The sequence below is a fragment of the Serinus canaria genome, chromosome 3 (assembly GCF_022539315.1).
Source record: "Serinus canaria isolate serCan28SL12 chromosome 3, serCan2020, whole genome shotgun sequence".
NCBI lineage: Eukaryota > Metazoa > Chordata > Aves > Passeriformes > Fringillidae > Serinus > Serinus canaria.
In genome coordinates, this window is record NC_066316.1 from 54,560,632 (window position 1) to 54,582,834 (window position 22,203).

Consider the following 22,203-nt stretch of genomic DNA (forward strand, 5'->3'; position numbering starts at 1 on the left):
CAAGCATGGGAATTATGTTGGTTTTTTTTTTAACTTGATTAATTAGTTTGATATGAAAGCCATCCCTAATAAAAAAGTTAACCTACAGGGAAAATGATATTTTGCTAAAAAAAACTCTAAGTGTAGCATTGTTCTTAAAATAAGAAAAACCAAACAAAAAACTCACACAAGATCATACAGATCAAACACAAAGAACCCCTCCCAACTGTATAGTGTCACAGAAAAATCTCAATATGAGGAAAACTTTATTATTCATAAGAATTCAATGATGTCATGTAGGCAAAGAGAATATGAAAATGAATGCGTGAAAATAATGAACTGAATAAGCACTGCTTTGAAGTGTCAGTAGGTGAAAGATAATATAGGTGGAGATACAAGTGTCTTCTACTGAGGTTACCTCTCTGTGAAGCAGAAACACTTCCTCTTTCAGACACCTTTGAATTTTTGACACCTTGAAGTTTCATCTTGTGATGGTGCTGGTGTAAGCTTCATGTTACTGTGAATGCATTGACATTACAATAAAAATTCCAAGAGTCTCTAAGGGAAAAGGCTCATTAAGTTGTCCACGAGTGTTCCTATGTCTGCTCTTGTGAAAATTGTTTGAATTTGATTGTGAATTACTTTATAGTAATAATGAATTTAGGTAAACTGAAAAAGTACAATGGTAGAAAGATGCCTTTTTGTAAGTTTAACTTCAGTGTCTGCTGCTTGGAAAACTGGATTAAGGATATGTGAGAGTTGGAGTGAAACCTGCCAAAGGACATACCCTTTTGTAAGGAGTTAGATGGTTTTTTCCAAGTGTTTTTTTTTACAAGCAGTGCAATCCTACACCACATTGTGTTCCTCACTGTCCTCTCTTTTGTAGCATTCACTGTTGTAGAGGAATTCTTGGCAGAGCAAGGGCATGCTGTACCACCTGCAGGGACTGGACAACCCTGGCCTGCAGATTAGAGTTACTTTGAAGACCACGTACCGTCCCCAGACAGATAGAGCAAAGAAGAATGAACCTTGTGCAAGGACAAAGCCAGAGGCCAAGCAAGATATGAAAACCCCTAAGTTAGCACACCCTAGCTGAAGCGCTTACAGCGTGCCAGCCGATCAGCAAGCAACATGTAGGCAGGATTGCAGCCACTCAACCAACGAGTGTTAGGCAGTAGTTGTGTGAAACAGTGTACAGAAGCATAAATATGACAGGATTGCTCAATAAAGTGGAAGGACATGTAGCCATATTGGTGTGATTGTCGTTACTCGGCTGACTCTCCGCGGGACCCTCTTCACGCTGTCTTTTGTCCAATGTCCTAGCAACCATTACAGAGCCTTATATTCCTTAAATCCATGGCACCAAGTGCAGTCCTGCACTAGTTCCCCCCCTGTATGGCACCCATAATTCCCCAAAGCTATGCCTAAACCTGTGCCTTGCATGGTGTCATTTGCTGCCAAGTGGTACACTAGTGTGCCAGGGATGGGGAATGTTGGTCCAGCCTGCTGTTTGCAGTGTTTCTCTGGTGCTCTGGCATGCCTCCCAGAATATGCTCAGATACAGCCAGAGCACATGGTGAGATCCCCTCATCACCTGTAGTTTTCCTCCCTTTTGCTATGGACCTGAAAGTTTTTCTGGCAAGGGGCAGGTAGTACAGTGCAGGGATGTTGGATCAGGAGACCCCATCGTGGTGCCTTCCAACTTTACCTGTTCTTTCATTCAGAGGGGAGAAAGTAGGGACCAGGGGTGTTGGAGAGAGGATTGACACTGGACAAGGGGAAGAATAAGACTGAAGAGGTGGTCTTCAGCCATACAGCATGAACTACAGACCGAGTCCAAATTCCATAATTTCCACAGCTTCTAGAGTTTTTGCCTCTGGAGATTGAAACAATTTCCTATTCCTGCTATGGATTAAGCTGCAATATGTATTCCACTTTAACAATAAAACAAAATAAATTGTTTCCTTTAAACAAAAAAAACAATCTGGTTCTCGTAATCTTGTGAATGACTCCATATCTAACATTGTAACTATTTTATCTTCAGTGCTATTATACTTCTGTAAGCTAAATGGTAGTGTTTTAAAGACTTGTTTTGAGTAAAAATTCTCCTGTAAGATGTGTGTGTTAGAATAGTGGTATTAAAAAGAAACCACACAACAAATTCAGCATAGTTGTGTGAGCTGGAAAATTCTGGGAAATGTATTTCCTTTGCGGTTGCATTGATTTAGTGAAAACAGCTGTATCTGTTAGTAGCAGCAGTGAGGTCTCTTTTGGGCTTCTCTTTGGAGCTGTTAATGGGTGTGAGGAAATACACGTCTCTGAGTGGGGTCTGCAGCCAGCCTGGTGAGGAGTGTGTGGGGGGTCTCACAAAGCACAAGTCAGGTCTCAGATAGAGGAGCTCTCCTGGTCATAGTTGTGCCATTTTCTGCTCTCTGTCCCCCACCCCCTGCATCTTTCTGTCCTTGTGTTTTGCAGTATCTTCACAGCAGAGATGGCAGTCTGGATTGTGTCCTCCTGTGTGTTTTTCCAATTTGCAGCCCATTATACTGGCTGAAGCTGCTGCTGCTGCTGAGCTTTTGGAGTCTTATTGCATAGCTGAGGCACAGGCATCCTCATGGCTTGCCTTCTGCTTGTGAGATGTTGATGTTACATGGCTGGGACAAGTCTCTCTGGTTTTGGTAAAAGTGAGTTGGCAGTAACCACCTGTACATCTCCTTGTGCTCTCTGGGATCCAGTGAATCTTTTGAGGTCATGTTTGTCCTCCTGCAGGAAGCCTCCTCACTGAGAGAATGAGTCAGGGTGCTGGACCAGCCTGAAGCTGACATGGCAATTGTTCTCCCACCCCTGTTCCTGTTGCCACCTAGCTGCTGAAGGGGACAAATGGGGCTGTGGTGTGCCCATGGGTGCTTTGTTTCTGCAGCAGTCATCCTGTGTGCCCTGTGCAGGAGGGAACACATGGTGAAGGGGAGTGATTCCCTGTAAAATCAAGCACTGGGTAGAGAGAGGGACAAAGGCCTTGTTTGTAGATTTTTCTCAACTGCAGCTTTTAGTGGCCAGATATCACTATGCTTTCATTCTTGCCAAAACTCTGCTGTGCCTAGGCAAAGCTTTATTTGCATCAATGAAGCCAAACAGTTTTTTGGTGAACACATCTCCTGGGACTATAGAAGTTGCAAGCTCCTGTCTGAGTACAATTTAAAGTGCCTTGACCAGCATGTCTTAAAGTGTACTTAGTGTGGGATAAAAGCCTTAGTGGGCTGAGAAAAATGAATACCAGAATCATCTGGTTTTCTTCACTCTTTTCTTTTGATTTTACTACTTGTTTTTTTTGCTGCTGGAGAAAGACTTAGTGATTTTTTGAGTTGCTGGGAAACAACTTGTGGGTATCCAAGAGGAGTGTGGTTTTCAAACCCAGGGTGGAACAGATTCCCCACATTGAAACTGCGTTGAAAGTTTCATTGTCAGAGTTTTGGCACAGTCCATGAGGATGATATGTTGTGTCACTAGCAGTCCTTAGGACATATTAGTATATTCTGATGTATGAGGAACAGTTCTACCCTCAGTGCATGAGTGAAATTGATGAAGGTGCTGTATGCTGGTGTAATAAAGTAACTCACTTCTGGTGATGCCCTGTTTAAGCAACAGCTTTTGTTTAATCACCATAGCAGTTGCAAACCACTTAAGGAGAGTGGGGTATAGGAAGAAGCTGGCAGTATTTTAAGTCCTGTTTCATCTCTCTCAGTACAGGTATTTTGTTGTCTGTCTTGCCTCACATGATGTATGCAATTGTTAAGTCACACTGAGTGATTATCCTTCTACTGTGCTGAAAGCTCTATATTTGCTGACACTGTCAGTCATGTCTTCACCAGCAAAATGATTTTATTAGGTTGTGACAAACATAAGGTTTGTTTCACTGGGCATGATGGCTATCAAAAATTTGCATTAATTAGTTCAAGAACAATATTTTTTTTTGTTTAAAACCCCCTTTTTAAATTAAAATGTGCATTTTTTTCTGCCATTGCAGTAGTCTACTACAATATAGGGTGCCAATCTCTGTGGGTTTAAAATAATTTTTTTGGAGGGGTGTGAGTTGGTTGCTAGCTGTAATGGTAAAGAATTAGGGTGAGAAAGAATAACAAGATCTGGGTCATGCTGGCTGAAGTGCTTGTGTGTCAGTTGGGGGCCATTCTAAACCCATGTAAGTACCACTGTTTTAAATGAAACCAACAGACAAATAGGCCACCTCTGCATGTATTAGTATATTGGGGGGGGGGAAAGATATTTTCTTGTTTCAGTTTGGAGTTTATAGTAGTTCTTAAGTGATACTGGAGCAGCAAATAAAAGGGCCTCACTACAGCTCCAACATACTGCCATTGTATTTGGTTCATATTGCCTTGCTTGTGCTGCACCCAGCAGATGAATACAAGCTGCACCTTGCCACAAGTAGGATATTGTTTTTACTGTGAGGTGGGGGAGGATGTTGTCAGAAGTGTCCCTGAAGACATCCTGTGGCATTAGCTAGGAAGCTATTTGGGCTTGTCTGCCTAAAGCAGGTGTATTCTCTGTTTTAATGATGTGTTTGCATGCATTTGCTGAGTCTTGGCTTTTATTGCATGTTCTGTTGAAACTAAGAGTGCCAGGTCTGTCTGCACAGAACATGTGGATATACTCTGCTTCCATCTCATTCATGTAACGTGCCAAACAAAATCTGTTAAAGCACGGAAAGATTGATTTTGCAACATGTAGCTGGTCACTGAGTGATGCAGGTAATTCTTAAAAGGGAAAACCAAAGAGTGAGTGTTGCTCTGTGAAGCTACTGCATCATATGGACCTTAATCCCTGATATATGCAGAGCATACACCAAGGTCAGCAGGAAAAAATAGTGTGCTTTGGTTATCTTCTTTTTCTATCCTTCATCTTTCTCTGGTCAGGAGTCCTTTTTCTGGTGGTGTCTGGGATTAGCAAAAAGTTACAGCTGAAATGCTGGGAGCAAGATATCATGCTGCTGGTTGAGTTTGAACCCTTTTTTGTGGTTCCTGTTCTTTCTTGGAAACCCATTTTTCCCCAGGATGAGTATTTGGAGTAGCACTATGGAGTCTGACTGCCTAGGGCTGAGTGGTAACTCCTCAACAAGGGGGTGTCTCATCTCTTCCCTCTCTCTCCCAGGTGAGTGAAAATTTCACCCCTGGAAGCCAAATGATATTTAATGGCTGAATATTCACAGATGAGTCAGTCTCTCAGGGAAGTGGGTGGCACCAGGGAGTGTGATGGCACCAAAGCCCCACGGGGTTGTGGCCTGGGGCCCCACAGCTTTGCACAGATATCCAGTCCAGTTCTGCTAGTAAAAAGCATGACTGCATGTACATTCTGATACCTGCCTTTTCTGGTTAAACCTCTATGATATTATGCTGTATTCCAGTTGTATTTTCACTCTTCCTTTTTTTTTAGATACATGACATGCTATCACTACTCACTTTACTGTAACATTGCATTTCAATTTTGCCTTTAATTTGAAGTCTCAAAGCTATGTCATAATAAGAAACCCCTATAGAAAATGTTAAAAATAAATTTTGCTTTCTTCACCCCAATTTTTTTCATGAATTATCTGAAAAAGAGCTATTAAAAAGAAAGAAAACTCAACTCTACTTTGAATTTTACGTGAAATTTTAAAATTAAATGCCATTAACTTCTCAGCTATTACAGAATTGCCTTTATCACTGCTTATTGTACACTACCATTTCTCCATGTTAAATCTCTTTTTGGAGTTCTGATGCAAGTTCACTTATTGTCAATCAAAGCTACAATTTATAAATTAATTCACTCTAGCAATTTTCCATTTGATGTTAATATCTCAATCTAGATTACTAAACCCATGAGAGCAGCTGTGTGATTCACTGTGATCTATTTCCTAGTATTACTAAGGTAAATTTTTGGCTGTATTTTTTTAAACCAGTCTGTAAAAGCTTTGGTTCTATCTTTGGCTTAAATTGATATCACAATTCAGTATTAGTGTATAGCTTTTTCCTCTTTCCCTCTACCTCCCCAACTCCAGTTACTCTATATAGAGTTTTTCCTTTATGGGAAAATCTTGTGTCACTCTTAGGGAAAATGTTAAAACCAAGAGTAGCTTTCATAAGTGAAGAGAGACAGTTTTCTTAAGTCTTAGAATAGGAGCTAATCCTTGCTGTGAGAATAGTGAGGCACTGGAACAAGATGCCCAGAGAAGCTGAGGGTGCCCCATCCTTGGAAATGTTCAGTGGCAGGTTGGATGGGACTTTGAGCCATCTGGTCCAGTAGAAGATGTCCCTGCTTGTACTGGGAGGGGGCTGTGGAGAGAATGATGTGGAAATAAATGACTTTTAAGGTCCCTTCCAACCCAAACAATTCTATGGTTCTAAAAGTGATTAAAAGAGAAGCTGCCATCTATGTTTTGGGGCTGTGTATGGCACAGCTGTGATAGTCCTGTGTTCTGTGCTGCCTAGCTAAGTGTCCTGTCCAGAATGTTTGCCAGAAAGGAGTAAATTAAGCAATATAAAAGGAAAGATGACACACTGTATTTCCTCTTGCATTTCCCGTTCCTCAAGCCTTAAACCATCTTATTTGAGTCTGTCAGGGTCAGACTTGGCTTCTGTGGCACTTTCTTTCATGAACCTCTTCACCTTTCCCTGAATCTGTGTATGGATGTTGAGCATCCATTGCATACTGCTGTGTGAAGAGTCACTCCTTTTTGACTTGTTTGGACCTGTTGCATGCTTGCTTCACTCTCTGATTCCTGTATTGGAAGAGATGGTGAGCAATCTGTGTTCTTTCTGGCCACTTCTGGCTTTACAGGCCTTTATCATGTCCTTCTCCCCAGAGTATTTTCTTCTGTAAAACTTATTGCATGTCTGCTTAGTTACCTGAAAATATTTTTTGAGGAAAATTCGAGTTAATTTTTCTGGCTTTTGTAAAGAGAAGTCTTGCCTTATTAAACTTCTGAAGTATTGGAAGGGTTCAGCAAGCAATTTTGACTCTTCCTGAACATATACTTTATGATTGTCAAGTGCTAAAGCTTGGAGTTGTCCTCAGATTTACTGTCAGGACCAAGGTAATAGGCACTGCCAGAATGGTTGCAATCAGTGGCTTTGTAGGGAGCACTGATAAAAAGTGTAGCATGACACAAGGGCTGTCAGTCTGAGATTGTATCTATACCGAGCAACTAAAGGTTAAACACAGTCTCTGTTTCCCTTCTGGTCTGGATAGCTTACAACCCAAATTTACCCACGAGTTCTTTTATTACAAGGCAAAGCTTTCAGTTTTGTGCTTAAAAAAATAAAAACAACAAAAAGCTTAGAGATTTATAAATGGATTTGAATGGAATGAACGGATTTATTTTGAGGTAACATGAATGCAGGAGTATGGAGCCTGTTTTTCCAGGCTAAATATATTAGCTGAAAATACTGAAAATAGAAACGTGTTGCAAAAGCCTTTCTGTGCAACACATTTATTTCCAGCTGTGTCAGTCAGGGGGGATTACAGAGGGGACAGTAAAGCACTTCACCATTTCCCTCTGTCCTGCTGTGACCTTAATGAGAGAGCTGCCCTTTGCATCCTGGCTGGCAGGCAGAGCCCAGCAATTTGTCTGGTACCATCCCTGTGTGATGGGGGAGACTGACCAGAAACTGCTGTACCCTTCTGGCTGCTCTTGGCAATGCCTGTGCTCAGCAAAGCTGCACCCAGTGCCTGGTGAGCAGTTGTGCCTGCCTCATCAGGATGCAGGTGCTCAGACAAAACCATAGAAGAGTTGCTTACAACTGACTACATGAGAAGAGCTTAGTTAATAAGCAATCTGGTTAGGCAGGAGACATTTTTCCATGGTGCTAATAAGAAGCTCTTGCTCTCTGATTTTGTGTGGTTTTGTTTTTTAAGTGATTGATACCTCACATGGTGGCAGTGTTTTGACTAATTTTAAAACTACATGAGAGTAAAAAGTGGAATGAGGAAGTCTTTTCACATTTGTACTAGGCAATAATACAAAGATCTCTTGAAGCCATATTTTTTTTTGAAAACTAAGACTTTTGAGGTTTTTTCTGGCCCCTAAAAGTGGCTCTCACTAGTTGATAACTAGACTTTTGTTTTGGAAACTTTTGGAAAGACTAACATGAAAACATTGATGATAGCTAACAGTCAGGCATGTGGATCCTAGGAAGTCGGTTCTTACCTAGGATTAAATTATTAGTGACATAAGTTTCTACTGACTGCACTAGATTTAATTTTTTATCCTTTAAAAGAACCTTGAATTCCTCTGTTAATGTTATCCCTGGTTCTGTTTGTGATACTGCAGGAGGAGAATGGCATCTGTGATGTTACTGTATAAAACCTTCCCACTGTGTTCTTCTTTATTAAAGAAAACCATGTATTTATTTTCTTCTCCTTGAACTTTTCTTACTTCTTTTCACCCTGTATCTGTCCTACTGCTTCAGCTTTCAGCTGCCTTGCAGACCCTTTTTCCTTATTTTCATTTGCCTTCTCAGGTGCTGGTTCATCTGCTTATGAAGTAGTTTTCTCTTTCTAGTGTACATTTGCTGTCTTGATTCCCTCTTGCTTTATCTTTGATTAATTTCTTCCAGTCCTGGAAATAGAGGAAATGATCTCTGATAGAGGAAGCTATCACACTAACTGTTATAAAATGATGTGGAATGTAAATGACAGTATAATGGCAGGTACCGTGGGGTATGCCAAAGATTCTCATGCAACTGATTATCTTTCAGTTCTTGAGAGGGATGAAATTGATGCGTGCAGGGAATCTTTAGATACTAAAAGTGTCTACTATATAGACCCTGAAGAGGAGACCAGAATAAGAGTGACTTTTTTAGGTGGTAGGGTCAGTTTTAAGGTGATGAGGAAAAGATGACTTTGGCAGTCCTATCCTAACGGGCTATCCAAGGTCCCAGGGAGCCCCTCAATGGGATGAGGGTTGTAGTTGAACCTGGTTCAACTGGTTCTGTGCTGAGATGCCAGGTGCTGCCTGCTTGTGAGTGGCCCAACAGAGGAGAGAACATGATCATAACACTTGATGTCTTTGAGGCAGGGAGCAATGATCCCCATAGTCCTGCTCGGTGAAGGAAAAGCTTTTGTACTTGTGAATTCTTCCTCTGTTCAAGTGGCTTGTGCTCCTCCCGCTTCCTGCTGTCAATTTTTGGCATTTTATGAGCTGTGCTGAGAATCTGTTCAAGTTCTTGAATGTACAGGAAGTAATCCCTGTCACATTCCAGCTTCCCCTCCCCGTGCCTTCCTCAGTCCCTTGTCCTATCTGTCTCTTCTTCCTTGCTCTCTGCCCCCTCTGCCCTGCTCTGTCGGAGAGTTGACTGTGGTATCACAAGAGGAGAGAGTGAGGGAGGAAAAAGGAGGTGGTAAGTTAGCTGTGCCTGTAATCAGTTAGCTAATTGGTGCTTTATGGTAAGTAAATTGTTGGTAGTGTCCAACGAAGAAGTTGAGCAAAAAACAAAGCATGGAATTGCTCAAGGACTCTGCTCACAAAACACTCCTCTCTAGTTTTTGGGCAATCAGGTATGCCCCTGCTGGATGGCTGACCATAGAAATGTTAATTCTCTCTGAATAGAAAACCGATAGTTATGGCTGGGACCCAAGCCTCACCCTTAACTCCCTCCAAGTTGTCTCTTTCTTCCCCTCAATTCTTATACAAAATCACTTTCTTAATTGTGGAAACAGACTGAGATTGGTATCAGTGCAAATCCTAAAGTGTAAGCTCTGTCCTAATGTTTTTGCATGAATGCAAGGTATTGAATGTCTTCAGGGGTGCTTTGCCTGGTGGTTATTTTAGACAGAAAAGTCTAGACAGTTCTTAGGATCTATTGCACATCTCTACACCTGCCAAAATTTGGGAGGCAGTTTTGTTCAAATTACACTGCTGGTTATCAGAAAGGTTTTCACAACATACATAGCACTAACTGAATTAGTCTGTTTCTCTCACTCTCCCTCCCCTAAATAATCTCTGCTATTAGTGTTCTAAAACTTGAATAATATTCTGCAGTTGCTATTTTTATTTATATCTTTCCTCATTCTCTAACAATTACATAAATAGAAAGGACATTCTTTTGTGCATGGTTTTGTTGTATGTGCAATAATATAAAGATTTCACACACGGGATTGAGACAAATGCTTTTTAAACACCTTTTGAGCTGAAAATTAATAGATAAGCTTTGAGAAAGGCTCTTCAGTGGATAAAGGAGATAAATATAGATACCTTTTTTCAATGTCAGTCTTAATTGTATTTTTTCAGAAATACAGAAAACTACTTTCTTGCTTGAATCTGCTAATATTGCACTGTTGAAAATGACCTGGCATGTAAGAAAGTATCTAAGTAATGAAAGAAATTATCTAAGTAATGTCGACTTGCTTTTATTGTTTTTAGTTCATCTAAGTTCTTCAGCAATATCCAGACATTGCAATTGACGATACCAAGTCTCCATAAGGCTCTGAAGTTCATGGAGAAAATACATGGAAAGAGTATAGATGTGTGGAAGAAGGGAAGAATTAGCAGTTCATTTACACTACTAGTGACATTTGAATGCTGATTTTAAAACTTTGCGTAAATATTATTAAAATATTTCTAATATATTATTAAAATATTATTAATATTTTAATATTTTAAATATGTATTATTAAAACATTATTAAAATACAAAATTATTAAAATTTATTGAATTGGGTTATGATTCCTTCTTCCTCCCTTCTCCCTTCCCTCTTGGAAGTGTGGTTTGCACATGATGTGTTTGATTCACATGTGATTAGACATTTCATTCATATAATGGAAAATTAAACCATAGGCTATAAAATGTGGTTGCAATCTCAGTTAAAATGTTTAATATTTCCCCCTTAGTAAAAATGGGTTTCTTAGTAAAAGTGATAAAAATTTTCCTTATGCTGATAAGGTCATCTTAAACTATCTACCAATACATGAGTTTGTGGGTCTGTCTTCACTTCCTGCTTTGCACAGTTTTGATCATTTAATCTTAAATACGAGTCTAGCTAAGCAGTTGTGCTACTGAGTTGCCTATTTTGAGTCAACATTTGTGCAATTTTATAATATCCTACTTTATATAGTCCTACAGTGTGCTTATAAAAGTACTGTTTTTAAGGGAAAAAAAAAAAAATTAAAGTAGCCCTTCAAGTTTTTAATAGACCTTCAAAATGGACAAGCATGAGTTAAAAAGAACACAGGCAAACAAAGACCCATAGCTGTGTTTTTTGGGGAGGATATATACATTTGAATCTCCATATTTTAGCATAGAATGAAGTTCCAGAAAGGATAGTAGGCAAAATCCAAACTGCACAAAAAACCCATTAAAAATAAAGCCTTGACTGCATGCTGAATGAAGTGTTTTATTCTAGGTGTTTGTGTAGTTTGTAATGGAAACTATGGGCTTACAAGAGCAAATGATGGGAAACAGTGGTCTGTGAGGCAGCAGTAAAAATTGGGAATGCCAAATATGTGCACTGTATGTCAGCCATGGTTGTGAATTTGTCTGAAAAAATAAATTGTTAAACAATGAAGGCCAGTTATTTTTTTTATTATTATTTTTCCTGGGAAAAAAGTTTGTATAGCCTAAGGAGGAATTTGGTGCCTGTGGGAAAGAGAACAGTGGGCTCAATTTTCAAAATTTGTGCAGCTTTGCCAAGACATATGGGAAGAAACAAGAGTGCACCCTGAACAACTGTAGCCCTGGGAGACTCTGCTAGACTTGCATGCGGGTTTTCCATTCATAATTACACTTAAAAATCAAGCTGTGTGCACTGGTAGCTCTGCACAGGGAGGAGTCGAGCTTGTTCAGCCAGATGTTGATTGACTCTAATAATTAAGCTTGAGTGGTGTGAAGGGGGGTGTCTGTCCTCAGTGACTTGGAAGGGTGAGTGGTGTGTTCAGTCAGGCCGTGCCTTTGGGAGCCCATCCTCTGTGGAGAAGTAGTTTGGGCTGTGTGAATGTGTTTCATGGGACTCCTCAAACCCCCTTGGTGATTTGAGTCAAGTGTTTTCTTGGTGGTAGAGTGTGCTGGGAGTGCTTGTTTTCCAGGCTGCTGCTGCAGCTCCACGAGAGGAGCTGAGTGCTGGTGTTTTGGCTCTCATTTCTCTGTAGTTCAGGGTGCTGTTCGTGTTTCTCATCTGCTGCGTTCGGTATCCTGTCCATCTCAATGGTTTCCTTTTGAACCGGAGTTGTGCATAAACATCCTTTATTCAAGTAAAGGTTCAAGCTTTTTTTAAAAAAGGAATGGTAAAACAATGCAGCTGTATTGGACAATACAAAGAAGACGTCAAATGTGTTATTTGAATTTTTGCTCGTGTCAACTGTTTTCAATGAGTGTGGTGTGTTCCTGCGAAACAGACCTAATTGGGTCTGTTCCTTTTGCTCCAGCCAAAATACTGTTAGAGGACAGAGTTACAAGAGCACTGAAACATTTAAAAAATAACACATCCATCCAAATTTTCCCCCAGATTGTTGCTGTTCACAGGCTCTTAAACAACAGAGGAAATAAGGAAAATACACAAGGAAACAGGATTAACACGTGAAGCTTAGAGTAAAATAAAATAAAAACCAGAAACGCTTTCTGTGATCACTTGGGAAAACCTACTGTAGAGAACAGGATCACAGAATCACTGTTTAAAGTGAGGATTTTGGGGATATTGCTGGGACAAAATAGTCTAAACTGCTCTTAAAATACTTCTAGATAGAAAAAAGAATTGGATTTCTTATTGTTGTGTGTTGTTGATCCTCAGTAAGGGGAAGCAATGGCTGCTTCAGGAAGCTGCAGGCTCTTATAAATCAAGGTAATAATGAGACTTGAGCCAAACATCCTTTTGATTGCTTTGCCTTTGTGTTTTATTTTTTTGGTCATTTTCCTTCTCATCATTTTATGCTTTTGTTCCTTGCTTGTTTAACAGGCTTTGGGCAAGATCTTTTTTCTTGCCTTGCCCTGGATTTTTTTTTTTTTTTTTTTTTTGATAATAAATTTTTTTTGTTGTTGCTATGGATGCCCCTCAGGGTTTGGGTTACCCTGATGTGTATGTCCCTTGGTCACTTTGCCTATGCAGACAACAAAGGCACATTTTGACTGGCTGAGCTTGATCCACAAGTAGCAGGCAGGTTGTGCATTGACTTAGGTGACCCAAAGATCCCCATAACTTATGTGCTCTATTTCTGTGCTCTCGTGGCACAACCTCAGTCACACGGCAAGCTTCCTTCATAATTTTGCATTGTATAGTATATGAACTTAAAATTTCTGCCTTCTGCAAGGTCTGTTATTTTTGGAGGTGGTTATTTGTTTGTTTCTAATGTCCCCTTGTCTCTCTTTTGTGTTTTGGTAGGCCTGGATGATTGCCTGCAGCAGTATGTCCATAAATTTGAACGGGAGAAGATAAATGGTGAACAGCTGCTGCAGATTTCTCACCAGGACCTTGAAGACTTGGGTATCTCAAGGATTGGACACCAGGAACTGGTTCTAGAGGCTGTAGATCTCCTGTGTGCACTGGTTAGTCATGTTGTGAAGAGATATGCAAAGAATTTCTTAAAGGGCTTTTTTGGGTGAATAACCAAAGCAAAATTGATCAGACCAGAATACTTTTGTCTCTTGCTTTCTGTTACACATCACAATAAAAGAAAAAAGTAAGAATTTGTTTAATTCTTGCAAGTTTTGTGTTAATAGCTCTCTTTTTCTTGATAAGAGACAACTTAAGTTCATTTGCTTGCACTTCCAAAGGAACAAGTTGTCTGAGTGATGTTGTTACATCTTGGGGCTCCCGTTAGTGAGCAGTTTGTCTTAGGAGACAGAAAACACACTGTTTAAATGACAGGTGCTACAAGTTCCTCCCATCAGTTGAAATGGGTTTAGGGTAATTCTGTAGCAACCCTAGGAAGTGAATAAAAACTCATTCTTGAGATGAGGGATGTTTAGCCACCTCAGTTGCAGTTTAGCTGAACTCTTCACTGGATTCAGAACTTAAGCTGTTCTTTTGTCCTACTCCTGATATATAACTGCAGATACTTTGAAAACAAACATGCTTTGAAAAGCATAAAAATATTTTGGATTGTTTTACTAGTGCAGGCTTTATTTAAAAGCCGTAATCTGGTCACAGCCTTGAAGGCCTGTTTGATGTAGTGCAGTGTAATGAGCACCAGAGGTATATATAATTACATCAGGGAGGAGAAGGGGAAAGCCTGCCTGATGATTCCTTGGCCAGCAGTGGCCTGTCTTCCCTACATTAGACAAGGTTTGGAGCAGTGAGCACATGCTTCTTCAAATGGAGAGTGTTTATTGCCTGTGTGATATGTGCTTTATTTGCTGCAGAGAGGTGCTACAGGGTGTGTTCCTACTCCACAACCTGGAGCAAATTGAACTGAAAGAAGCATATTTAATGAAATCTCTTCAAACGATCTAAAATGTTTCTCAAAAAGTTACTCTTATACTTGAAAGACATTTTATTTCCTTTAGGTATTTGATCTACCAAAAAATTTTAACATTAACTTGAAAACCTAATAGAAGAATGTAGCTGGACTGAAAAGCAGTTCATGGTGTGGGAAGGAACTTGTTGGGCAAGTGTGGGGGTCTGGTGAGTTAGTAAATGTATTTTGGGCTGTAAATGGTCCTGACTGAAGTCATCTATGTGGTAGTCCCCAAAGGCACTTTTTTATTCTCTTAAAAATGTTAGAATAAAGTGAACAAAGCTGGACAACTGCCAGAACCTAAAGCTGTGTTTTATCTCTTACAATTTCCTTCTAATTTCCTTTGTAGACAAAAGTTTTGACCTCAGACCCATTTCTGGAAATCCTTTGTGAAATGCAGCTCAAGTTAATGCATTAGACAGATACTGCATATTACAGCTGAAATGTACTTGTTCCGTTTTTAAGAGGTGCAGGAAGAATTCCTGTGTTTTCAGTATGCCCTTTGCCACCTTCTTGATGCTTGTTCCCTTGAGTTTTTGAAACTGCATAGAATCACCACTGATTCTGTTTCCAAGGGATACTAAATGCTAATGACAACTAATTTTTTTGTTGTTGTTTCTTTTTGTTTCCTGATTCCACCTGCATTAGTTCTTTGAAAGTGGGAATGTTTATTGTTTTGTGCATGTTTTGTACATATTCTGACACTTCCCTAACTTTTGGGGCCTTGTAAGCAAAGGAACTTTTTTTTCTTTTTTAATATTTTTTTCTTTTTTGTTGCCCCTTTTTTAACCCCACTGCCACCCCCACTAAGCTGTCAGCTCACACTGTGGCAATGTAGCACTGGGCCAGCCTGATGTCACACTTCACAAGGTTGTCATTCTTGGTGGAGAAAAGCTGAAAGGGGATTTTGGTGGTTTCCCAGTCCTGGAGTTCCCAAGAAGAATTTTCCCTTTTATCTAGTTTTGCCTTGGCAGTTTCCCAGCTAAGTTTCCTTCAGATCATTGCTTTGGTTTCCTCACACCACAAGAATATGTGTGGCCCTACAGACAGTGAGGAAGCTCTCTTTGGAACCTCTTTCTCCTGCAGTATCTCTTCTCAAGCATTCACCATAAAGACCTTTGTTCCAGCCTCCATAGATCAGTCACTAAATAAAGTGTGAACATAGTCCTTGCCTTGAGAAAGGACACCAAATGCACCTGATTTTTAAATTCAGTTTTTCTAGGGGCTGGGTGGTATTTGGCAGCACTGAGCTAAAAAAATGTCTGGAAGTTTCTGGTGTGAAAAATAAAAGCAGTGTTCCCTCATGTCCTCGTAGCAGTGGCTGCATATGCAGCATCTTGAAGAGTCAGCAGGAGAGTGTAGACTGGAATACAACATTTCTATTGCTGTTGAGCTGGTCTAATAGAATTTTCTGAGCAGGTGTTGAAGACTTATTTGAGGAATTTAGAGGATATATCAAAGGACCTGAATTCCCCCTGAAAAGGGGAAAAAAATCATCAGCTTGAGTATTTCAACTTTTTGTTGACAGTACTGCTTGGTGGGGGGAGGGAAAGGGTTGGAAGAAAGATCATGTTTCTTTGTTGATTGAAGTATTTGGGGGAGGGGGGAACAAACATACATAACTTTGCTGTTCAAACCACAAAAGCAGGGACAGAAAACAAGCTTTTGAGGGCTTAATGAATATAAAACAATGTAAGCAAGAAACTATGCAAATATTTTCACTTTTAATGTGTTCTTTGGATTTGATTTCTGAATCTTTGCCTACACTGTATCATGGGAGAGTTTAGAAACAAAATGCAGTGGATTTTTCTTGAGATTAGAACAAAGAGATACTAGTTATATACAATTTAAAAAAACACCCCAAACCCTGAAAAATTCCCTAAACCAAAAAAGGACATAGTTGTGCCTTTCATAATTTTACTGGTGGTAATGTTCTGCCAGCATGTTTGCAGCATAACAAAATATAACATATATATATAAAAAAAAGCATTAATGAAGATTTACCATTTGGGTCATTGTCAATATGCATTGCCACATAAGATTTTAGTTTTTTAGAGGCTTCAAATTTTTTGCTGTTTATTAGGAAATTTGCTACTCCAGAGGATTCTGGAGCAAGGAAAAGAGCAAGAATGGGTGACTGCGACAGTACCTTGTGTTAATTCTTTATATAGCCTGCAGTGAGCTGGGTCAGCATCTGAGCAAGCATTTGAACTGGTTTTCAGTTCAATCAGCCAGCATGCCCAACTCATCACGTTGCAGCATGTGAACATGGCTGTGAAAGGGAAGAGGATGCTGTCCCTGGGCAGTAGCAGAGCTCTTCATCAGCCCAGTTCAGCTCTGACACAACTGCTCTGCTCTTTTGACTTCAGTTAGCCACATTTGGTTTTTTGTTTTGTTTTTTTATTTTATTGTTTGTTGACTGCATGACCTTGAGCCATTATTTGGTCAGATTACTTTTTCTCATTAAATGTGATGGAGATTAGAAGGAGTGAGCTCATGTGCTCTCTCCTGCACGTGTGGGTGCTGCCTCTCCTCCAGCCCTGCATGTGGCTCCCCAGGTTAATGAGTAATAGCCTGGGAATGTTTGACATCAGGTGCTCTTGACCGCTGGCTTCAGCCTGTGTTTAGGTTAAAACAACTTTGATGTTTAAAATTGGGAGCAATAGTAAAGTGCAGCCTTTTTTTTTGGTTCATGAGCAACATCTAAAACCTTTTGGTTGCTTAAGTAATAATTTGTTAACTCTTGTAGCCTTAATCCTGTGGAAATATTTCAAGAAAAGCCTGCTAAGCTTTGCACTTCAACTGTGTGTCACTGTGAAGGTTGTTTGGTGTGCTGCCACAATATCAGCATTCCTATCTGTCGTGGATTGGGGCTACAGTTCTATGACAAGTTCAATTAATCCAAGTCAGCTGCTGTCTCCCCCCACCCTGTCCTCTGATTAGTGATCCTTTGTGCTTGCACTCACCTGACCCTGAAGTGAGCTGCTTCAGGGAGCTAAACCAAGGGATTAGATTTCTTTGTATTGTTTAGATCCCCAAGCCAACCCTCCCAACAGACTGGGCATAACAAGTGAAGGAGAAGAATAGTTGTTGGTGTGAGAGCTGGTCAAGAGAGTTTCAGCTCGGATAAAAGCATTGCTGTACCTGGTGAAGGGGCAAAATGCTTTCTGTGTATTAGAGCAGACAGTGAGGGAACTGGTGGAGCAGAGGTGGCTCAGGTTGGATGACTCCTATTGCTGGGGCAGTTCATCCACTAGGGCTGATCCACAGTTGTCCAGTTTGGTGTCCTGGGACTCAAGAGCTGCATACTTTGTGTTGTGCTGGGTAGGTGTAGTGCTTGGTCAGGACCTTTTCTGAAGCACAAAATGCTGGTTTAGCAGTGGAGGTGCACTCTGTAGAGCCTTTGGGGGAAGCTGTAGGAGGGAACATAGAGCAGTGACTTGGAGCTTGGCTGTGATGTGCCCTTGAGAGTCTTTTGGGGGGGACACAAGTTGCAGTTATAAGCTGGAGCCCCTGCATCTCTAGAGGCTGTGCATGTGTTGCTGAAGTCACCTCTTCAAAACTGAGAACTACTTGACAAAATTATTTAAAACCTACCTGAACTGGAAGAGTCACCCCAGACTCACCCGTGGTATAAATAAGGTGAAAGAGGTGTGATAAGGGAATGTTTTAAGGCCAAGCCCAAAATCTTACCTGGTATATCAACACATGTCCTCTTAAATGCTGGTGCCACCTCTAATCTCAAGTACCCACAGGTGGTTGGCTGAGTTTCTGCATCTGAGTGACAGAAAGAAAGACCTGGAGATACTTAATTACATGAAAACTCTCAGGTTCTGATCAGGGTAATTAGGTTGTACCTCTGCACAGAAAAAGTATTTTCTGTTTTCTGTCTCTTTATGAAAGCAGGGGATCAGCATCCTCTAGTTCCCCTCTTCAAGGGCAACGTTTCTCATATGTGGCTGCTTTCTTGTGCTCGTAGGAACTTGCCCCACATCCAGACCTGTTTGTGAAAAAGTATTCCCTCAACAATAGACTAATATTCAATCATCTAAGTGGAGGATAAAACTAACTGCAAGAAATGCATCCAAATAATGCTCTTGGGGTGCTGGGGTTTTTTGGTGGGGTTTTTTGGGGTTGTTGTTTTTGTTAAAATTAAAAGGTGATAAGTTCACACATCACATTGAGCAAGTACTTTAAAGTTGTTTAGTAATCCAGATCTTTCCCTTTCTGTAATCCTGGAAAATTTAAGGATATCCTTTGCTGTTGCAACAGTGACATTTTTTAAAATTGGACATATCCTTTCAACCCCTGCTCCTGGCTGCACTGTAAGGGTATTTCCTTGCCAAGAGCCCTGAGGTTGGGGAGGAAAGCACTTGTGTAACTTAAACCCACTGGGATCTTACCCATAGGAGGCAGTAGTATTTTAAAGGTAGCTGTGTAGCCAACACCTCTCCATGCACTGGAGACGGGTGTTTCTTTGGGTCAAAGATTCTTACATTTTGTAAATGACTTAATCTGAAATGTTCCAGCCTGCTTCACAGGTGCTTCACCCTGGAGGGAATGGAGCTACAAGCCAGCACTGTGCCCCAGCAGCATCCTGGTCTGCAGTAATGGGAGAGGGAGGGAATTGTGACTCCTCAGTCTAAATTTGCCCCCTGCCCCTAAGTACAGCAAAGGTACAGGGAAAGCAGAGCAAGCTCAGTGAAGGGCTCTCAGCTTGGTCAGGGCTGGAGTACTTGCCCTTGAGGAGAGGCTGAGGGACTGGGACTTCTTCAGCCTGTGAAAGAGATGGCTCCAGGGTGGCCCAGCAGCCTCAGCTGGATCTGGAGCTGGATGCTCAGCACCCACCATGGTGGGCAGCAGTTGTTAGGATGACAGAGTGCATGGCAGAAGTTGAACCAAGAGGTTCAGGCTGGATATAAGGAAATATTTTCTTACCTTGAGGACAGTCAGACCAGGTGGATCAGGCTGCCCAGAGAGGTTGTGCACTCTGTCCTTGGAGGTTTTCAAGACCTGACAAGATAAAATCCTGAATAAGCTGGTCTGAGTTTACAGCTGAGCCTGTTCTGAGCAGGAGGTTGGTCTGAAGCTCCCCTTCAGCTGGGGTGGTGATCCTGAGTGGAGGTATTAGGAACTCCTGGAAACTAGGAATTAAATGAAATTAAAATTTGCCTTAGCTGGTTTCAGTTTTTGAATAGGAAAGTAGGAGCATAGAGTATATCTGACTGAACTATGGAAGTTGGAGTTTAGTTGCAAGGATCAGCAGCAAAAGAAAAGTGAAGGACAGGACTCTTGTATTTTTGTGTGTTTGTTTTGTCCTGGTGGGAATGTTTTTTTGTTGTTTGGGTTTTTGGTTTTTTTCTTTTTCTCAATAAAAGTAGGAATTTGAGTCTATAAAGTTGAAGTTGTAGGCAAGGCTCTCAGATATTTTTTTTTTGTTTTGTAAATCAGTGAAAATTTGATGCCTAACATTGGGTTTAATTACCATGTATGATGTTAACACTGTCCTCAAACTTGCAAATAATTGCACTGTTTTAGTCAAGGAGCACAGTTACTGAAAACTGGTGATCCAAATATTTATTTAAGCTTTTGATTGCAAAACTGCATTTGCTTCCTGTTGATGTTTTAATCTCTTACCAGATTTAACTTATTTTTAGTTGTGAATGAAATGTTACTTCAGTGTTTATTTGCCACAGGACAGAAAATGTTTTAAGAAAAACAAAATGCTTGCACTTCTTTAACCCAAAGAAAAACAACACAATCCAGTTATTAACTAGTAAATTATATCTGTTAGGATGTTGGGACTTGATTCTGCTTGAAAAGTGTCCTTAAATCTCATTAATCACAGAAACTGAGGTTTGGCACTTAGAAAAGTATTACTGGCTATAGTGTAGAACAAATCTTTCAAGGAATTTTTGCCAAAAAAACATGAGAAAGTTGTGCAAATCATCAAGACTTTTCATCCCATGTCAGCTTTTAACTTGTTTTATAATAAATGGGAGAACTCAGCAAGGATATTTATCAAGCTTCATAATGTTCCTTGCAGAACTATGGCCTTGAAACAGACAATATGAAGAACCTGGTTCTCAAGCTACGAGGGTCATCCAACAATCTGCAAAACTACATCAGCAGCCGTAGGAAAAGTTCCAGTTATGATGGAAATACCTCTCGCAAGCCCCCCAATGAATTCCTTACTTCCGTCGTAGAGCTTATTGGTGCTGCTAAAGCCTTGCTTGCATGGTTGGACAGGTAAGGATGAAATGGTTCTATTTTAATTTGCTGCTCTAATGAGTTCCTTCTCTTTGTAGGGCCTTCCCTAGATGTTGGGGTTTAAAGATCTTGATGTTACTAACCCCTTTTTTGGTGTTGCTAGAAGACCTCTAGTGGATAAATTTAACCTAGGGTATCTATTCTTGCACTTCCACTCTTGCTAAAAGCAATGAAACTGTTGCACTCAAAGTGGTATTTATAAAAGTAGGAGTGTTCCCTTTTAGGTTAGTTTCTCATACACATGGTTTTCCCAGCTTCTAAATTACTTGCCATTGGCAGATCCCTTCCTGAAAGATTTTTTTAATGTTCTGCTGAAACTGTGGCCTTAGCTATGTGATTTGAAAACTGAGCAGTGGAAGAGATTATCCTTCTGCTGTTTCATTTTCTCTCTTTTTTTTTTTGTCTTTTTTTTTTTTTTTTTTTTTTTGTTTTGTTTTGGTTTTTTTGGGTTTTTTTTTGGCCTGGAAAGAGACAGAATTATTTTGTTACAGCTGCAGCAGCTCAGGTGTTGGCAGGGGTGCAGTCCATGATAAAAGATGAACATAAATTCTCAAAGCCTTTGCTAACTTGCCTGAGAAGGAGAGTTAGGAGAATAACTGCACCGAGACTGGCAGCAAGGTGCACTTTTATTCTTTTTCGTGCTCTTAAGTAAAGACTTGATCAGTGTCCAGGTAGCATTGTTAACACTTTGAGCCTCTCACCTGGTCCTCTCCTCTCACTCTGTTCCTCGCAGCTCACCCTAAATGGCTTGTCCATTTCCAGACCTGCTATGGTTATTTCTCAACCCCTCTTCTAGGCTTTGGAAATGTCTGAAAGGTCACAGGTGGAACTCTTCAGGTCCTAAAGCTGCCCTACCTGTAATGATTCTTCTCTAAGTATCACTGCACCTCTGTGTGTAAAATATGAAAATCTATTTTTCTTCTTTTGGAGAATCATTTTTTCCTTGTTCAGTCAGAAAGTTGAAGGTTCCCTCACTGGTAAACCCAAGGACAGGGCTAGAAAATTCCCAGTTTTGGTGCAAGAGTGGAGCAGGAGTATGCAGTCAGGAATATTTACATTGTAAAACTATCCTCACACCTGTGTCAATGTCAGAACTGCAGCGCTTACTCTCATATGCTCTTCCTCACTGGTAAGGTAGGATGGGAGAAGGCTGGTTCCTCCAATCTAAGGGGAATTTTCTCTTGTTGTAGGACCCCATTTACAGGTATTGCTGACTTTTCATCAATGAAGAACAGAATCATTCAGCTCTGCTTGGACCTCACTACTACTGTTCAAAAGGTCAGCTGATTTCTTTTCCTCTCTGCTTTCCAAAAGGGAAGGAAAGGAGATGTTGGGGAAGTAATGTGATTGCTTTGTGCTGAGTGCTAATGAAAGGCAGTTCTGGGAATGAGAGCTTACTTTCAGCTTTGAACGTCCATGAAGGCCAGTTTCAGTTGTCTGTGTTTCTGAATTGTGGGTTTTTTTTTTTTTGTTGTTTCCCCTGCCCTTCAATTTAATTATTAATTTTGGTATTGCTGG

The 22,203-nt window shown here is 40.5% G+C and overlaps 1 protein-coding gene across 1 annotated transcript in view; it reads left to right on the forward strand.

Annotated features, from left to right (window-relative positions):
- CNKSR3 (CNKSR family member 3) overlaps positions 1-22,203 on the forward strand; it is a 54,767-nt gene that overhangs the window by 14,668 nt on the left and 17,896 nt on the right. The window contains exons 2-4 of the mRNA XM_050972129.1: positions 13,341-13,504; positions 20,462-20,664; positions 21,876-21,963. Of these exons, the coding sequence (XP_050828086.1) occupies positions 13,341-13,504; positions 20,462-20,664; positions 21,876-21,963 (455 nt within the window). The remainder of the gene's footprint in view (positions 1-13,340; positions 13,505-20,461; positions 20,665-21,875; positions 21,964-22,203) is intronic.